This window comes from Lissotriton vulgaris, chromosome 1_1, assembly GCF_964263255.1.
Source record: "Lissotriton vulgaris chromosome 1_1, aLisVul1.2, whole genome shotgun sequence".
Taxonomy (NCBI): domain Eukaryota; kingdom Metazoa; phylum Chordata; class Amphibia; order Caudata; family Salamandridae; genus Lissotriton; species Lissotriton vulgaris.
The window spans coordinates 944,798,077-944,818,389 of NC_141685.1; the positions used below are offsets into that span (position 1 = coordinate 944,798,077).

Sequence of the window (20,313 nt, forward strand, 5' to 3'; positions counted from 1 at the left end):
CATCATATGAAGTGATACACCTATACATCCTGTTACACACCGACATTCATCCAAAAGTTACTCACACACATATTCACACGTGCAGATAAACTATTGGACATCCATTTATTTGAATATAGAGTTATACACACACTTCCACCTTACTTCTATTTAAAATTACACATATTTATTCTCTTAAACAATCACTTATAGAAACACATACTTATTTAAACAGGAACTCTTACAATCTCTTACTCTCACATATACTCACTTATATACATCAATATTCATATATACTAGATTAAAACATATGTAGTTACTGATAAAGACACTAGTGAGACAGTCATTCACTCACTAACAAACACATATAGACACTCATCCACCCATACAGTCCTGTACATATGCTGTCTTCAAAACATAGAAACAGAGAGTCAGTCACTCATGCATCTATGTGCTAAGTAATACCCCCACCAAACCATATAGACACTCATACTGATACTAAGAGAAACATCTAATAACCCATATACATACGCATGTAGCTACTTACCAACACATGTAGCCACTTATACACAAAGTAAAACACTAATATATATATTTAAATATTTAAACATTACTCACTAATATTTACTTTTTCAGAAAGGCACATATTCACTGGATGGTGTCATCAGTGATGTCATGAGTGATGTCACTGACCATGTCATGAGTGATGTAATATGTGATGTCATCAGCAGTGCATTGCACGCGCAAGTTATAGTGAGTCCGACTAACTATAACGTGGGAATTTCAATGGTTTTATATCAGTAAAATTTCCAGCTAACTATAACTGGTGTGAAACCTATGGTTTTTTCAGTGAATATATATATACATATTATTTACAAAACATATACAATTTTTTTACCGTAGGATAGCGAAAGGGTTACATTTACTGTAACGACTCCAGTGAGTGCAACAGTAGGGAAAGCATTGGATAGCGTAGGGGTAAAAATTACTATTCCCACTCCAGAGAGTGCAACAGTAGGTAAAGTGTTGGATAGCGTAGGGGTAAAAATTACTATTCCAACTCCAGAGAGTGCAACAGTAGGGAAAGCGTTGGATAGCGTAGGTGTAAAAATTACTATTCTGACTCCAGAGAGTGCAACAGTAGGGGAAACGTTTGGATAGCGTAGAGGTAAAAATAACTATTCCCACTCCAGAGAGTGCAAAAGTAGGGAAAGCGTTGGATAGCATAGGGGTAAAAATTACTATTCCCACTCCAGCGAGTGCAACAGTAGGGAAAAACGTTGGATAGCGTAGAGGTAAAAATTACTATTACCACTCCAGAGAGTGCAACAGTTGGGAAAGCGTTGGATACCATAGAGGTAAAAATTACTTGTCCCACTCCAGTGAGTGCAACAGTAGGGAAAGCGTTGGATAGCATAGGGGTTTAAATTACTATTCCAACTCCAGTGAGTGTAACAGTAGGGTTAAGCATGGGCGAATTTTGCAAATTCGCGATCCGCGAATTTGCGGATTTGCGAATCCGCGATCCGCAAAATTCGCGAATTTGTGCGAATTTGCGGATTTTTGTTTTTTTGCGTGTTCGCGGGGTTTTTTTCGTGTTCGCGGGGTTTTTTGCGTGTTCGCAGGGATTTTTGCGTCTTCGCGAGCCGCTTGCATAGCGAAGTTACCCATGCAGTCGTTTATGGGAGAGGGAGAGATAGATAGATAGATAGATAGATAGATAGATAGATAGATAGATAGATAGATAGATAGATAGATAGAAAGAGAGAGAAAGAGAGAGGGAGAGAGAGAACGAGAGAAAGAAAGAGAGGCCGCATCTCTGAAGGGCCAGATTCCTGAGTTGCCCCTACAGAAGATACAGCTTTTTATTTTTAGCAAAATGCATATGAAAATTGTGCTGTAAAGGTCTCTTTTAGTTTAACCCCACCTGACAACTCAAAATGGGTGTATTTGCCATCCTCTCCCTTCTTCCTGTTTTTTATATCTGTAAGTGCTTCCTGATGAGGTTTAATTCCTTGGACAGGTGCCTCGTTGCCTACTTGTAACTATTCTCTGACCCTGCTTCAAGGGTCAGAGCAGGGTCAGAGAATAGTTGCAAGTAGGCAACGAGGCGCCAGGAAGCAATTAGCAGCAGGTGTCCAAGTTGAATTTAATTTGTTTGTAACCCTTTTGTAAAAGGTTACAAAGAAATTAGGTTCAACTTTTGCACCTGCTGCTGTAACCCTTGCTTGGCTGAAAATTCGTCCCCGCTGATTCGTGGATTTTACCGCGATTTCGCGAGATTCGCGGATCGCGAAATCGCGGAAAATCCGCAAATTCGCCCGCGAAACTGATTTTACGCCCACCCCTAAGTAGGGTAAGCGTTGGATAGCATAAGAGTCAAAATTACTATTCCAACTCCAGAGAGTGCAACAGTAGGGAAAACATTGGATAGCGTAGGGGTAACATTTACTATTCCCACTCCAGTGAGTGCAACAGTAGGGAAAGCGTTGGATAGCGTAGGGGTATAAAATACTATTCCCACTCCTGAGAGTGCAACAGTAAGGAAAGCGTTGGATAGCGTAGGGGTAAAAATTACTATTCCCACTCCAGCGAGTGCAACAGTAGGGAAAACGTTGGATAGCGTAGGGGTAAAAATTACTATTACCACTCCAGAGAGTACAACTGTAGGGAAACCGTTGGATACTTTAGAGGTAAAAATTACTAGTCCCACTCCAGTGAGTGCAACAGTAGGGAAAGCGTTGGATAGCGTAGGGGTTTAAATTACTATTCCAACTCCAGTGAGTGTAACAGTAGGGTAAGCGTTGGATAGCATAGGAGTCAAAATTACTATTCCAACTCCAGAGAGTGCAACAGTAGGGAAAACATTGGATAGCGTAGGGGTAAAATTTACTATTCCCACTCCAGTGAGTGCAACAGTAGGGAAAGCGTTGGATAGCATAGGGGTAAAAATTACTATTCCCACTCCAGTGAGTGCAACAGTAGGGAAAACGTTGGATAGCGTAGGGGTAAGAATTACTATTCCCACTCCAGTGAGTGCAACAATAGGGAAAACGTTGGATAGCGTATGGGTAAAAATTACTATTCCAACTCCAGTGAGTGCAACAGTAGGGAAAGCGTTGGATAGCATAGGAGTAAAATTACTATTCCAACTACAGTAAGTGCAATAGTAGGGCAAATAAATACTTCTTATTTAAATATAAGTAATATAAATAGTAACACCAATTTCAAATTAATTAATTATGTAAAATATATTAAATAATCAATTTAAAATACAAATAAAAATTATTTAATAATAAAAATTACCTACTAATAGTAATTATTTACCTATTAAAATAAAATAATTAACAATTTAAAAGTATTTTTAAAAATTAACTCAATACATTTTTTATTCAAAACTGTAATTACTTCCAATTAAATTACTTCACAAGCTATTTCCCTAAAAACACACAACCCACTACAGAAATTAATTTAATAAAAGTAATATAATTATCAATTAATCAATTACAATAAATTTCAAAATATATTTTAATTAATTAGAAATTAATATTTAATTTACGATTAATTGTAAATAAAGACCAATAATTAAAATAACATATTTAAATAATTATATTTAAATTACTTCCCACGCCATTCCCCTATAAACCCACATCCAGCTACAGAAAATAAATTACTAAAATTAAAATATTTATCAATTAATCAAATACATGTAATTACCAATTATATTTTATTTAATTGCCAATTAATAATTAATTAACAATTAATTCTAAATAAATACCCAAAAATTAAATCACATATTTAATTAATTATAATAAAATTAATTCCCACCCTATTCCCCTATAAACCCACAGCCCACTACATAAATAAAATTAATAACATTAACGTATTTATCAATTAATCAATTAAAATTAATTACCAATTATATTGTATTTAATTGCCAATTAATAATTAATTAACAATTAATTCTAAATAAATACCCAACAATTAAATTACATATTTAATTAATTATAATAAAATTACTTCCCACCCTATTTCCCTATAAACCCACAACCTGCTACATAACAAAATTTAATAACATTAACATATTTATCAATTAATCAATTAAAATTAATTACCAATTATATTTTAATTAATTGCCAATTTTCAATTAATTAACAAATAATTCTAAATAAATACTAATACCTAAAATAACATATTTATTTTATTATAATTACATTACTTCCCATCCTATTCCCCTATAAACCCACAACCCGCTACAGAAAATAAAAAACAAAAAATAATATATTAATCAATTAATCAATTAAAATTAATTAGCAATTATAGTTTAATTAATTACTAATTAATGATAATTTAACAATTAATTCCAACTAAATACCAATAAATAAAATACCATATTTAATTCATTTTAATTAAATTACTTCCCACCCTATTCCCCTATAAATCCACAACCTGCTACAGAATTATATTACACAAAAATTAAACATTAATATTAACTTACCTTAAATTCAATGTTTTTGTTGTCTAAATTCTGTCTAGTCGATATGTCCATTCTATATTTTTGATTCGATATTATTGCTATTCTAGTCGATATTATTTTTTTCTATTCGATATTTTTGTAGTCTATGTTATGTCTAGTTGATATTATGTCTATTCTATATTTTAAAAACTCGATATTTTGACTAGTTACCCTCGAAGATATCTAGGGCCAGAGCAGGCCGGATCTGCCAGAAAGAGCAGGACATCATCCGCATGTAAGGCAATTTTGTCCATATGGTGACTCCCCCAGGTCCATCTCTGGATCAAATCATTGGCCTGGATGAGCCACGCTAAGGCCTCCATCGCTAGCATGAATAGAAGTGATGAAAGGGGATAGCCCTGTCTTGTACCTCTGTGGATCGGAAATGTATCCAAGAGGGCCTCATTGATGAGTACTCTAGCGCTAAGGTTGGAGTACAGGACCCGGACGAGACAACAGAAGTGTTGACCCAGGCCCATCATTGTTAGGTAAAGCAAGTTAACAGTATAGCACGTTTTTGACTCAACCTAATATGGTTTACTTTTTATTGGTCAAGGGTAGAGGGAACTCGCACAGCAATTTAATCCAAAGGGTGGAGTGGTGAAGGGTTGTAACGAACTGTAGTGTGCAACGAGAGGATAAACACTGTCTTGCCAGGCAGTGTGAAAGTCAATAGGAATGATCCGAAGCTCCCCCGTCTAGGGAGAGAACACCTCTGTGCACAACCAGGAGGACCGTAGTCTTATTCCATACACAAGATTATACAGGAATCAAAGTTAACCATCTCAAGGTTTTATTCGCAAATGTAGGATATTTAGACATTCCAATCCGGAAATGATTGAAGTCAAAAACATGTCTCTTTGTTAGTCATATTGCAACATAATAATCCTCAAACATGCCGATGCATTACGGGCAGATGCCCTTTGTCAGGGGATTACTCTACGAGGCAAATCAGAAAATAACCAGAATCACTCAAAAGTCCTGTAGCCTATAACACAAAATAATGCAATGTCTAGCGATTAGCTAACTGAAATGAAAACAACAGAATATAAAAACAATATAAGTGAACACGAATGTGTAATTTCTGCATAACGAGTGAAGCGGTAAGAACAGACCAACGTGCCACCCTAGCATTCCCGTGTTAAATAGAAGAGGTTATCTCCAAAGGCGAGTGAGCGCGATACGTAAACAGAAGCTATCACGTAGAAAAAATGTGACCACATGATGAAAGGAATATGCAAACACAACAGGTGATGGACCGAATGTGGATCAATGTCACACACTCAACCCAGTCCAAAGATCTGGGCCCAAATCCATCGTTATTATGCACTCCACACCACCCTGGGTTAGACAATGGCGATATGCAAATCAGCTCTGACCCTGTGCCCCATGGGAACAGTCCAGTCCGAACTACAAAAGCCATGTCCTTCCCAGAACGGAATCAAGCATCCGAGGACCGGACCGGTTTCGAGGTAACACCTCTCATCAGCCCGGCTAGCTTGGCTCCAGTGGTGTGGAGTGCCTGGGACCCACGTCTGGGCATCCCCAGCGCACTTAGGGCGGAACATGCAAACACAACAGGTGATGGACCGAATGTGGATCAATGTCACACACTCAACCCAGTCCAAAGATCTGGGCCCAAATCCATCGTTATTTTGCACTCCACACCACCCTGGGTTAGACAATGGCGATATGCAAATCAGCTCTGACCCTGTGCCCCATGGGAACAGTCCAGTCCGAACTACAAAAGCCATGTCCTTCCCAGAACGGAATCAAGCATCCGAGGACCGGACCGGTTTCGAGGTAAACGATGGATTTGGGCCCAGATCTTTTGACTGGGGGAGTGTGTGACATTGATCCACACTCAGTCCATCACTTGTTGTTTTTGCAATTGCCGCCCTAAGTGCGCTGGGGATGCCCAGACGTGGGTCCCAGGCACTCCACACCACTTGGAGTCAAGCTAGCCGGGCTGATGAGAGGTGTTACCTCGAAACCGGTCCGGTCCTCGGATGCTTGATTCCGTTCTGGGAAGGACATGGCTTTTGTAGTTCGGACTGGACTGTTCCCATGAGGCAACAGGGTCAGAGCTGATTTGCATATCGCCATTGTCTAACCCAGGGTGGTGTGGAGTGCAAAAAAACGATGGATTTGGGCCCAGATCTTTTGACTGGGGGAGTGTGCGACATTGATCCACACTCAGTCCATCACTTGTTGTTTTTGCACATGATGAAAGGACATCAGATCAAACTTAAGGTGAACGCGACAGGTAACACCAGTAATGTCATTTATCCATTGAAGTGTCCCTGCGGTAAATGTTATTACGAAGGGCATCTGCCCGAAATGCATCGGGATGTTTGAGGATTATTATGTTGCAATATGACTAACAAAGAGACATGTTTTTGACTTTAATCATTTCCGGATTGGAATGTCTAAATATCCTACATTTGCGAATAAAACCTTGAGATGGTTAACTTTGATTCCTGTATAATCTTGTGTATGGAATAAGACTACGGTCCTCCTGGTTGTGCACAGAGGTGTTCTCTCCCTAGACGGGGGAGCTTCGGATCATTACTTTTTATTGGAACATTTACATAAAATGGCGGGAGGTGCATTACACCAAACAAATTAATGCTGTAGAATTGTAAATGATAAAATTGGTTTCCTGGGCCATTCCTATGACTTTTAGGCCCACTATTAGGTTGAACTTACAGTACACCAGGCCTTGTGACTTGTTCATGAGCACTCAGATCAATTTGGAAATACAGATTATCCATTCCAGTTTGGTTCACATTAATGCTAACCATCTTCTGCATGACTACCAGTCTTGATTGAGATAGTGCTGCAGCACAGACATCGCTACCCTACAAACTTGAGAACAATGGCCTCCTGGCCACAGATAAAGATGAACCATGACTCCTGATATTGCTGGACCTCTCAACTGCCTTCAACATAGTTAATCATTTCATCCTCATAGCTATCCTGAAGCCTAAAATAGGGTTCACCAGCAGAGTTCTTCACTTGTTCACCTCCAAACTTTCCAACACAGACTAGATTGTTCACATGGGCACCTCTAGGTCCAAAATAATCTCTATAACCTGCGTAGACCCCCAGGGTTCCATACTGTCTCCTGCCATCTTCAAAAGCAATGTGGAGCCACTTGGTGCTCTACTGATAGATAAAACCATCAAGGTTTACCAACATGCCAAAGATACACAATTCTATATGAAAATCTTCTCTGCTTAAGACTTCCAGTGCCTCAAAAACTGCCTGCACATCACCCAGACCTGGATGCCCATTGCTTAGCTAAAGTTCAACCAAATAATACAGAATTCCTGTTATTTGCCAAGAACAAAAATCAGTACAAACCTGGCTCAATTGAATGGACTTGGATAGCTTCAATCCCAAACTTCCACTGAATGCCAAGCACCTGTATGTATCTTGGACGCCAACTACACTCTCAGGAAACACATTGCCAAAATATGGTACCAGCTGTCTCTTTTAAAGCAAGTGAAACTATTTCTTCTGGAAAGCAACTTCAAAACTGCTGCCCAAACCCTCATCATCTTGCATCTGGATGGTGATAACACCATGCTACATGACTTCCCAGGCTCCACACTGGCACCCCTTAATGAAATCCTACACGTTAAAACATGTCTAATTCAGGGCCTGAAGGAACATGATTCTTCTCCGCCATCCTGATGCTCACGCTGCACAAATCCCACATACATTCATGCACAGGGACGGACTGGTCATTCTGGGCACCGGGCAATCCCCCGGTAGGCTGGATGGGGTGGGGCCGGTTTTGTGACAGGGGGCCGGTTTCTGTTGTTGGGGCTGATTTAGACTGACCGTGAGTCATGTCAAGTGCAAATTGGCCCCAACAACAGAACACAGTGCTTACATTAAGCACAATCAGGCCACCTATCTGTGAGCACGATTTATCATTCTCATGCTGGCAGTGGTGCTCTGATTCGCCGATTTCAAATCAAATTATTTCATTATTTAAGGCAGGCTGAGGCTCGGCTATTACTATGAGATCAGGCAGCAGACCGCCGTCCCCGGTGCTGCCTACATTTATTACACACCCCTACACGCACCACCTGATCTGTCACCTGACCATGATGATGTTGTTGTGTTGTAGTCGCACAGCGCACAGATGTCACTGCCTCTGTGCGCAGCAGTTTTTTTAGGGTGGGGTGATCTGCTGGCCTGGCTCCCTGGTGCTCGTGCGCATTGGGAGTGGACAAAGTCCGCGGGACTCAGTCTGAGGGGAGGTCAAGGTAGGCATTCAGGGGCCAGAGACTAGAGGGAGACAACCAGGGTCCAGGGACAGCCAGGATAGAGAGCGGCAGTGCGGCACCCCGTAATTTAATTCCCCCTGTCTGCCGCCCGCAGGAGGATGAGTGGCGTGTGTCCTTTCCCCTGGTGAGCCCGTAGTAAGGCCGTCGGACCCCACTCCTCTTGCATGGTTGTTGTCATTGTCACCAGGTCTACTGCAGTCGGGCATGGAACCCCGGGAAAAGTAAAAGCATCTGGTTATCTGGTCTGGCCCCAAAAAGTGAACAACTTGTATCGGCTGAACTCCGTGTAATCGCAGGTTGTTGTGAGCAAAAAATGTGATTAAAAAAAAACTGTTGCAAAATAAATGCAGTGTATTACAAAGACCATTTCTAAAATGTGTTTTCCTGTGTAAAGTCGTCTTGCAACCTATGAGGTAGTAACCAGTGTTATTCTCGGATTAACTTCCCTGTACTGTTTTAATTGGAGGACATATGACTTTTGTTTGTACTTTCATCACAAGCACGTGGAAGGGCTTTTATTGGTGCAGTTGCTCTAAATAACGTGGTTTCCGGTCAGATGCATTCTCATAGCCACAATATAAACAATACCTAAACAATATAGAATTTGTAAAGTAGTTTTCCAATGAGAGCTGGACAAATTGATGTGTGCTAATCGTTCCGACTGTGTATTTTAATAATACCATGATCGTATTAAAGGATTTTACAAAATGCTTGCAGTCATTTAGGAAAATGTGCTCTTGCAATGATTAAAGTGCCAAATAAAACACTTTGACTTAAAATATGAGTGACAAACCAGTGCAGCGGATTTCCGGATATCCGTTTTCATCCCGCCTGACATTATAGTTGTCTTTATAGGAACTGCATCAAAAGACAATTTCATGAACTATTACTTTTGGTCTGCCAAAAATTACAATGCCACTCCAGCGAGTGCAACAGTAGGGAAAGTGTTGGATAGCGGGTGGATAAAAATGACTATTCCCACTCCAGGGAGTACAACAGTAGGGAAACTGTAGGATAGCGGGGGAGTAAAGATTACCATTCTCACTCCAGCAAGTGCAACAGTAGGGAAAGTGTTGGATAGCGGGTTGGAAAAAGTTACTATTCCCACTCCAGCAAGTGCATCAGTAGGGAAAGTGTTGGATAGCGGGAGGGTAAAAATTACTATTCCCACTCCAGCGAGTGCAACAGTAGGGAAAGTGTTGGATAGCAGGTGAGTAAAAATTACTATTCCCACTCCAGTGGGTGCAACAGTAGGGTGAGTGTTGAATAGCGGAAGGGTAAAAATTACTATTCCCACTCCAGTGACTGCAACAGTAGGGAAAGTGTTGGACAGCGGAAGGGTAAAAATGACTATTCCCACTCCACCGAGTGCAACAGTAGGGAAAGTCTTGGATAGCCGAAGGGTAAAAATGACTATTCCCACTCAACCGAGTGCCACAGTAGGTAAAGTGTTGGATAGCGGGTTGGAATAATTTAATATTCCCACTCCACCAAGTGTAATAGTAGGGAAAGTGTTGGATAGCGTAGGGGAATAATTTAGTACACTCACTCCTACAATATAATTAAAATTAATTAACAAGCATTTTTACTAAATTAATTTACCTCCCACCATTTTCCCCTATAAATGTCACCTACAATATTGTAAAGTATTAATAAATTGACATATTTAATTAAACATAAATTAATGCACTTATTAAAATTAACAATGAAATTAATAACCATCAAATCTAAATTAATTCACAAAATTAACTCTATAAATTACTTTTAATAAATATAATATAAAAGTTACATTCAAACTAAAGTACTTCCTACCCTACTCCCCTATCAACTCCGACCACACTCCTAAAAAAAAGTAAACAATTAACATATTTATAAATTAATGATTAATAATTAATATATCATTAATTACTAATTAATAATAAAGAACATTAACATAATTACCGATTAATTATTCATTGGTAATAATCAATTCAAGAATATTTAATAATCAATTCATTAACTTCCTACCCTACTCCCCTAACAACCCCCACTCCAGTCCCAAAAAAGTACACAATTAACATATTTACAAATTAATAATTAATAATTAATATCTAATTATTACTAATAAGTAAAAAAATCAACATAACTACTAATTAATTATTACTTGTTGTTAATAAATGCATAATTAATTAATAATAAATTAATTAACTTAATTAACTTAATTAACAATATAAATATTCAATGATTAAATAATACATTAATCAATTATTTCAATTAAATTATTTCCCACCCTGTTCCCCTATAAACCCACAACCCGCTACAGAATTGAATTGCGCAAAAAATAATTAACATACAATTAATTATTTCTAAATATTTCGAGAAAATATATTATAATTAAATTACTTCCCACCCTATTCCCCTATAAACCCACTACCCGCTACAGATTTAAATTACGCAAACATTTATTTTATTAAAATTAAATTTTTGTTAAAAAATTCAATCATACATTACAAAATAATACATACTTTTAACACATATACTAACACTTAAAACACTATAAATAATTCGATATTTTTAACAACTATATTATGACTGTTGATATTACTAACTTCAACATAATTAAAAACGATATTTCTTACCTGCATTTCGATATTCTGCACCACTACATTCTTGTAATTTGATATTATGTCCATTCTATATTTTAGACTCAATATTTTCCCATGTCGATATTAAAAATTCGATATTCTCACTGATTACTGTTAACCTGTAACAGCGTTTGACACTATCTACAGGTGTGTTTGTCTGACGTGCAAGATGAGCCCAATCCAATACTGACTGTGGCCACATGAATGAGGTTTACAACGAATAACAGAAAGAGGTTATTTTGCATAAGGAATGAGCTTACAGTGCCCTATTTGGGTGAGCAAGGTGTGAGACAGGAAGGCATGTTTTCCAAGACTTTTTGATTTCGGAACTTGTTTACAATAGGTCAGCATAGATATTCTTGGCGCGATTCATAAAGCTTTTTTCTGAAAATATAGGTCTAATATACCTCTATTTATGCCTGACAGCATCTCACAAAAGGATTCCTGGCAGCTGTACATTGATTTACTACTGCAGATTTCTTTCTCAAGCAGTAATAAATCCAGTGCAAGGGGTGGGAAGCAGTTTTACAAATTCCGACTCGGGGAGTGGATCGATCCAGCTATGGCGGAAGTATAGGGGAAAATATGTCTACATGGGTAAAAATATTTTCCCTGCATAGGAAAAAAAAAGAATGAAAAACGTGCATTTGAAGAGCAGGCTTCATTCCTCTAATACTTACGTGAACACTATATTATTTTCACAATATTTAGAAATAGCAAATGGTGTTGGTATATACAACAGGATTGAACTATGAGTTTTCGGGGGGAAGTTGAAATGTAGAGTTGTCACCATTAGGGTTATTATCATGGCGGTCGCTAGCAAGGAAACGTGACGATGGGGCTGCACAGGAGACACAAAAAATAAAAATAAAATGTACCTGCAGCCTGCCGCCGACGGCCTCGCGGCTTCTTCAGCTCCCGGCGATGCACACACAGGTTGCTAGACTCATCTGTGTGAATCCAGAAGCTACCAAACATGAGAGAAGCACCAGGATTGGGCAGAGCAGACTGGTTTCACGCTTCAGCAGGGATTGTGTACCGGAGCCTTGCTGATATCTCCAAGAAACAGCCTGGAGATATCCATGTGTGCTTGTCAGTTTGCTGTCCTAAGACCATGTGTCTGCTGGTTCCAGCAGTGGGGCGATGCTCCTCTGCCATAAGGGAGGTGCTGCTCTGGTTATTAAATCCCTTTCCAGGCCCCCCTCCTTCAGCAACATTTATTTATAGATTTTAATCATGAGCAAGCCTACCATCTTCAATAGCAATGGGGTAGCTTTTGAGCCAGACCACTAGAGTGACAGACGCCGAGTTTTCTTTTTCCCTGAAGTACATTTTCTAATACTTAGAAACAGGCGCTGCTTATAGCACCTGGCAAAAATGAAAGAAGCATCCAGAGGGCTTCTCGTTCAATTTTGTTACGTCTCCCACCAACTTCTCACAAGACTAGGAAACAGCACAAATGCATTTCTCTAAGTTCATTTCTTCTTGCACACATGGTTGAGAGCAAGAAGAGGTACACAAACCACCATGTTATGGACAGAAAGTGTCATTTTTTTAATAATTAGTGAGCAAGTGGCAATAAGCTCTCTACCTTTTTTCCTGTGGATCTGAGCTAATCCAGTAGTAGGGTTCAATAAGGATGTATTTGTGACAGAAAAGGAGGCTGTTGACTAGGGGGCTGGTTAGGTTTGTGAGCCTGAAAATGCAGGGTAAAAGCCTGGGCAAGGGTGGGCAAGCCTGATCTATTCAGGAGGGGATCAGGTGGGAGATTGCACCTCACTTACAGAAAGAGTTAGGGTGCTGGTGTGGCATTGGTAGTGTGATGCCTCAAGAAAGTGATATTTAGGGACAAATTAATCAAAGGTTTTGTGTCGCCCTTGTGCCATGTAGGGGGAAACAGGGTGATGCAGAATTTAGAATGAGATTTACCAAGCCACGGAAGGCCACCTTACATTGCCCTACGTGGCTTGGTAAATCTGGAGTAACGCAAGACAACACAAGTTGCTGCTTGGTGTTACTCTGCCTTGGGGGAGCATGCCATTGATAGGACGTGGGTGGTCGCTCAGATTCACCCATGGATTCTGGCACAGTCCCAGATTTACTATGATTGTAAGACCTGGGAATGCATCAAAATGATATGCCTTCCCATGGGCAGCATATTGAGGAGAAAGATGCTTATTTTTCCTCATTATTCCTCTTTCTACGTGTGCTGCATCCTATAGAAAACAAAGAAAAAGGAAAATGCCTCAGAGACTTGTTATTGTGCTATAAGGTGTTCCTTCCTGCTCAGGAACTATCCCGCCTGCATAGTACACCAGCTCAAGGTGAGTACACAAATGCACCACATAATGTTAAACATGGCTTATACCTGACATCTCCCTGTCATGCAATGAAACACAGCTAGACCGAAATGTGTTATTTTGATAAATCTGTCCCTTAGACTTCATTCAATCACCTGGTGTAAGAAATCTATCCACAATATTACAGTGTGGCAACACCTACCGTCTTTGTTAGACAGATGAAGCACGGACCAAGTAGTATGCTGGTGTGTGTCTGTGATAGAGCTTCTTCTGAGGTTTTGTAATCACTTCCTGCTTTTCATTCCACTACGTTCTGAAACAAGGAAGCCTGGCTTAAAGCCCCTCTTAATCTTTAAATGGATTAGTTGGAGGACATGATAGGACCATTATTTTGACAGTCTGTTATTTCCTAATTGTTTTATGGAAGTGGAGGGATATATCCAGCAGGAAGTAAAAGGGGCGGCCTACAAGGGGGACATATGCTGGGGGAAGATAGCTCCTTTTCTGTTTGGAAAACACAAGTTGATGGGGAAGTGGTGGGAGTTCAATAAAATGTGGAATGGAATCTTGTGCCTATAGGGGAAATTGATAGCTGAGCTTCACTGTTGTTATTTGTTTTGTTGATTTCAAAAGTAATCAATAAACATTTACCTTTACTAACAATAATTCGAGAACAACTTAGGTAGGCTGTTATGTTATAACTAAGGGACCGATTCCGATCTGGGTCGGAAAGCACTCCGACCGACACGGAACCGGGATGGTTTCCGACACCTGCAGTCCGACCTGCGAGTACGATGCAGCCATATGCTGTTGGACTCGGTTCGGTCGGACTCCCATAGAAGTCAATGGGAGCTGGTCGTACGACGTGTACATGGGCTCCCATTGACTGAATGGGTATGCCGCGGACACGTGCGCCCCCTACAGTGGGTATGTGTCGGTGCCATCTGCACCATACATGCCTGTGTTGGGAGACCCATGGGTCTCCCCTGTGTCCGAGTCCTAAGGCTGCGGGTAACAGGGCATCCGACGCGCACGCCCGAAGTCCACTCCGGGAGCTTTTGTGAGCCGGACGCTCCGACTCGATCTGGCTGTCCGAATCGAGCATCGTACTAGCTCGGTTGTGAAACGTCTTCATTGCATGCCACAGTTTGCTTGTGACTGAGTCTTAGGGAGGGGTTCGAACCCGGAATCGATTCAGATGGAGATTTTGCGCTTGTTCGCATCGTACTTCGACGTCCGGACCCGTGTACGACTCCGATGGAAATTCAGCCTCCGAATCCGATCCGCTAATGCCGAAACCCATTCGGTGCCCTTCCAACTGAGATCGGAATCTGCCCCAAAGTCTGGGCGGTGAACTTCGCTCCTCTCATGGAGCTTGCAGAGTTTTCTGCACTCCGCTTTACGCGGTGAGTTTTTTTCCTCGCTCGCATGTGTCAACGTCAAGTTGGCGAGCGCAAGTATGGAAAATCCATCTTCCGTGAGATTTTTCCTCGTCGCGATCATCAACATCAAGTTGGCAGGCAAGAGCATGGAAAATAAACCTCCAGGCGAGATTTATCAACATGGGCGGTCACATATTTCTCGTTGCAAGTGGTCAGAATTGCTTGTGACCACTCGCTCTGAGAAAACTGTCCGTTAACGTTGAGAAAGCTGCCACTCGAGTAAAAATGTACTCGAGCAGCAGAAAGGAAGCAGCGCCCACTTGCGCTGGGCATGGTGCTGTTCATGATGATTACATAGTGCGGACAAACACCTAGTACTGAAAATCACAGCGAACAACATTTATATAACGCACTCTGCTACTTGCGGAGCTCCGCATAGTGCAGCAGAGGTTTTTTTAGCACTTCGCAGAGTTCCTCATAATGGGACTCTGCAAACTCCTCCCAGGCTTAGTTATAACACAACTATTGTTTCAAAATATCTCCTGGAATCCACAAGTTATCCCCTTGTAACAAGCTAGTCAGTACATTTAAATTTGAAGATGAAATCATGCTGGATGGGATCAATTGTTAGAATAAGTATGGTTAAAGCTAAAAAAGTGGGAATGCTATATTAATATTTGTTTATTTGAGAGACAATTGAAACAAATTCTCAGAATATTCCATGCACAAACACTTCAATGTGTAATAGGGAAATATTACCACTTTCTTTATTAAGGGTGTTAGCAGCGATAGATGGACTATACTTATTCATTATTTTCTGGAATTAACTCAAACCAGCAGAGTCTGTCTTACAAATAGACACCGATTCTGAATAGGTCAAAAAATGGTAGTGCACTTAATACACTTGGTAAATACTACTTCTCTAGGATGAGGTAAGGGCCACGTGTGGTTATGACATCCTGTTTCAAGGGTTTCACTTAGAAATAAGATGTATGCAGAATTGCTATTTAACACACCAAATACTGCACGTTTTTGCCGTATTTCTCCTCATTTACTTTTCAGGTTTAAACTGCCAGGGAAAAATAGCAGAGTGTGATAATTATCACACAACTTGAACTCTAATGCCTGAGATAATTTCTACACTAAACTACAACATAAATTCTTGGAAAATGGGCACAAAAGTTGTTTTAAAAGTTTTGAATTGTACAATGAAACTAAAAATGTAAATGTTTACACTAAAAAAAATTGAAGGCCATGGAACTTGATACCAGGATTGTGGTACAAATTTCATACAAGATGAAATGTCAGTCATTTGTGATTACTTCATTTTTATTATATATTTAAGGAAAGGGCCTGGCAAATCTCTTCAACCAAGGTTAATAATCACCCTATGGCGTTGGTCAGGTTTTATAGGTTCTCCAGAACAGGAGGCAGTTAGTGGTGGTTCAGAGATAAAAAAGGAAAAGTATTGTAGCTTGTCAGAGTAGTACAACAATGATTGTCTGCCTAGGCACATTCCTAATCAGACCACAGAAAAGGAGGCAGGAAGAAACTACGATGGGGCCAGAATTGGAAACTGCTTTGTGACAAATACTTATGACGATAATGAAAACAATGTAGAATAGCATGGGTGTGACAAATCTTTACAGACTTAGGGGCTGATTACGATGGCGGGTGGAGAAAGTCCGCCCGCCATCGCAGCTGCTAAAGGGACCGCCCGCAATAGTTGCAGCGGTCCCACCATATCAATTATGATGCGCCCGCCAGAGTGGCGGGCGCATCTGTATATTTTACATTGCGGCGGGCGGTGCTGCAAGCAGCACCCACCGCAATGTAAAATATACATGTTGTGCTTTTACATGCACAACGTGACAGGCATCCTGTATATTTTACATTGCGGTGGGCAGTGCTGCAAGCAGTACCCACCGCAATGTAAAATATACATGTGCTTTTACATGCATAACGTGACAGGCACCGCGTGGTGCCTGCCACATTGAACATGTAAAAGTAGGGGGGTACCATAGGAACCCCCCATTTTCAACCCGCACACTCCCAATACCTTGGGGCTCCACAACTGGCCCTCAACAGCAGGAACCGCCAGCCTTTCCATGGTGGCAATGCAGCCATGGAAAAGCTGATCACAGCCTGCATCGTAATATGGATGGCGGTGTCTTCCAGACACCACCACCATATTAAACCTTTTTTCCGCCGGTCGACGAGTCTTTCCGTCCGCCGCGGACCCCTCAGCCATCATAATGTGGTGGGGGAGTCTTTGCAGTGACAATGGCAGGCGGATCGCCCCAGCCCGGCCAGCGGTGAACAGCGCCAGCCCGGCGGGGGCGATCCGCCCGCCATCGTAATCGGCCCCTAGGATAGGAGAGTATAGGAAATAATGGGAGAGGCGAAATGTCTTAAAGGGAAGTGGGTAGGAGCAGGTATAGATATGGCATTTGAATACAATGCCAGTTAATACCCATCTGTGTCCATTTTCTTAGTTTAACTTTATGTTTTGCAGTTAAGCACCAACACAACCCCAGGACAAGGTGTTGGCATCGAGATCTTGCTCACCTTCCAACTTGTTCTCTGCATTTTCGCATCAACGGACAGCCGCAGAGGAGACCATGTCGGGTCTCCATCACTGTCTATTGGCCTGTCAGTAACTCTGGGACACCTGATTGGGGTATGTATTTGTTTGTTGCAAAGTGTACTATTGTAGCTCTTGTCCATCTTTGTCTATTTCTGTGGCTCATTGAGTTGGATTACAAGCAACAATCTTGATTTCATTCCCTGTAGACCATAAATTACATATGCTCAAGCTTTTGAGTCCAACTTTCTGCAGGGAGGCCCTGCCTCTTTCCAGGTGTGCTTGATGGATAGAGATACTTTGCATGCATCAGTATTCATTTGAAAATGTCATGACTATTACTTTTTACCTCAGTAAACGCACAGACTAGTTGGGGTCCAGGTAGCAAAAATGACTTTCTTGTTGTCAACTTATTTATCAACTATGACCAGTTTCTTAAAAAGATACAGAGAAGATTTATGAGCCTGTGTTGAATATCCCAAAAACATTGAAGCTACATACAGTTATCATTTGAAAACATACATATGTATATATCTGATATGTGATCAAGGCCTGTTCAGGCTGAAACAGGTCATGGCGGAGCAATTGTCAATAAACTCATAAGCACCAGTTAATAGGAGTCCGTACTGGTTCTTCCGCAGCAGGAATACAAAGAGCGAAGTTTCAAGGAATACGTATACATATATATATATATATATATATATATATATATATATATATATATATATATATATATATATATATATATATATATATTCACAGAAAAAAAACATACGTTTCAGCCATGTTATAGTTAGGAATTAGCATTTAAAAAAACTAAGAAATTCACTGAATCCACGCTTCCACGTAGCCTTAGTTCCTGTTCCTGACTCCTCCCCCACCTCACCTCGAGGTCAATGGCGATTGCTGCTGCTGATCTGGCGTGCCACGCTGGGTGTCTCCGTGTTTGCTGAGGATTATCCGAAGTTGCTGAGGCCGTCTACGCCGATACGGCTGACAGGAGATCTATGGAGCTGAAGCCGGCTTTTTAAGGAGACGCGAAGGGAGCGAGGTGAGCAACGCTTCATCTCCTATGAACTCGGTCTTGGATGCGAGATACAATGTGTCAGGATAGACTGATATCGACTGCGCACCAACGCTGTGCTCGCTTTGAGTGTCTCCCTGCTTGCTGCTTGCCGCTTTGAGTCGCCACTGCTACTGCCGCTGAAGCTGCTGATAATTGGGCAGCGGACGCAGTGTGGTTCTGCACTATGTCTCAGCTCTAGCTTTCCCTGCAGTACTAACAGTGGGCAAAAGCCTAGAGACAACACGACTAGCGCATTTCAGAGTGCTTCAAAGATTGCCGTAACTGTTGGGTCTAGTAAAAAAAAAAAAACCCTGGCTCTGGATTTGGACTTTCTCTTATTGCACTAATCTATAACGATTGTTCAACCTACATTTATCAAAACCTCTAAAAGCAATCTCGAACAATCTCTAGACTATTCATCTAGTGCATACTTAGTGCTCAAGCAGTCCATAACCATATTGGTGATGGGGAAGCAACTAAACGCACGTGCTAAAGCACAAATTTGTCGTCAACAGATGAAAGACGATATTGATGCTCTAAAAAATACGGATATGGCTGCAGGCAAAGATGATTCTGTGGCAGAGGTCTCTGAGAGTTCTGAGGGAGAGGAGGAAACTACGGATACAGTCTCTACCCTCTCGATTCAGCCTAATCAGGGAAATATTCCTATGCAAGAGGTTTCCGAGGTGGATAATCCTAAAGAGAACCATGGAACTACGTTGATAGAGTGTACTGAGTCTTCTCCCCAGACTGGCGCACAGGTATTAAAAGAAGGAGCGATTCCATTGGCTCCAAAAATTTCTAAACAGTTTCCGTTGTTTGAGAGAAAGTCCAGATTATCAGTGGGTCCAACTGCAGCAGCTGTTGGGACTATTACAGCAGCTTTAAAAAATCCGGGTTCGACACCCAGTCCCGCCGAATCAATGGGAATGGAGAAGAATAAAGGAACACAAGTCATTGCCACTGTTATGTCCCATATTGATTCTATACCTTCTTCCTCTACTGATTTCCAAAATCCAGTTTTGGGATTGGAAACAGAGTCTACAGGAGAGTTTCAGATCTCGGTCAAAGACATGTTGAATATGATACTAGGGGAGGTAAGGGAGATGAAGCAGTTTCAGCAGACTGAGCTGGCGGTTATTAAACAACGTTTAGACAAAATTGAGGAGTCTATGTCTTCCTTCCCTGTCCGTCTACAAGAAGCTGAAACTAAGATATCGGGCCTAGAAGACAACATGACTGAAGTTAAGAGGGAGGCCAAATGTATCTCCAAAACCTCAAAATTACTTGAGTCCAAACTTGATGATTTAGAAAATTATAATAGGAGATCAAACCTTAGAATCGTTGGAGTCCATGAGAATATTGAAGGGTCAGACATGAAAAAATGGATTACTTATTTTTTTCTCCACGAGGTTATACCCGAATATGAAGGAAACTTAACAATTACACGTGCCCACCGAGTTCCGGCGCAACCTCTTTCCGATTCTTCACTCCCGCGGACCATCTTGGTGAACTTTTCAGATGTTCGTGTTAAAGAAACAATTCTTTCCCAAGCCTTTAA

At 40.8% G+C, this 20,313-nt stretch overlaps 1 protein-coding gene across 1 annotated transcript in view; it reads left to right on the top strand.

The window, feature by feature from the left end:
- The window catches only part of LOC147748245 (aquaporin-5-like), a 116,849-nt gene that overhangs the window by 32,661 nt on the left and 63,875 nt on the right, over window positions 1-20,313 (top strand). Inside the window, exon 2 of the mRNA XM_086959199.1 lies at window positions 17,618-17,782. Coding sequence (XP_086815325.1) covers window positions 17,618-17,782 — 165 coding nt within the window. The remainder of the gene's footprint in view (window positions 1-17,617; window positions 17,783-20,313) is intronic.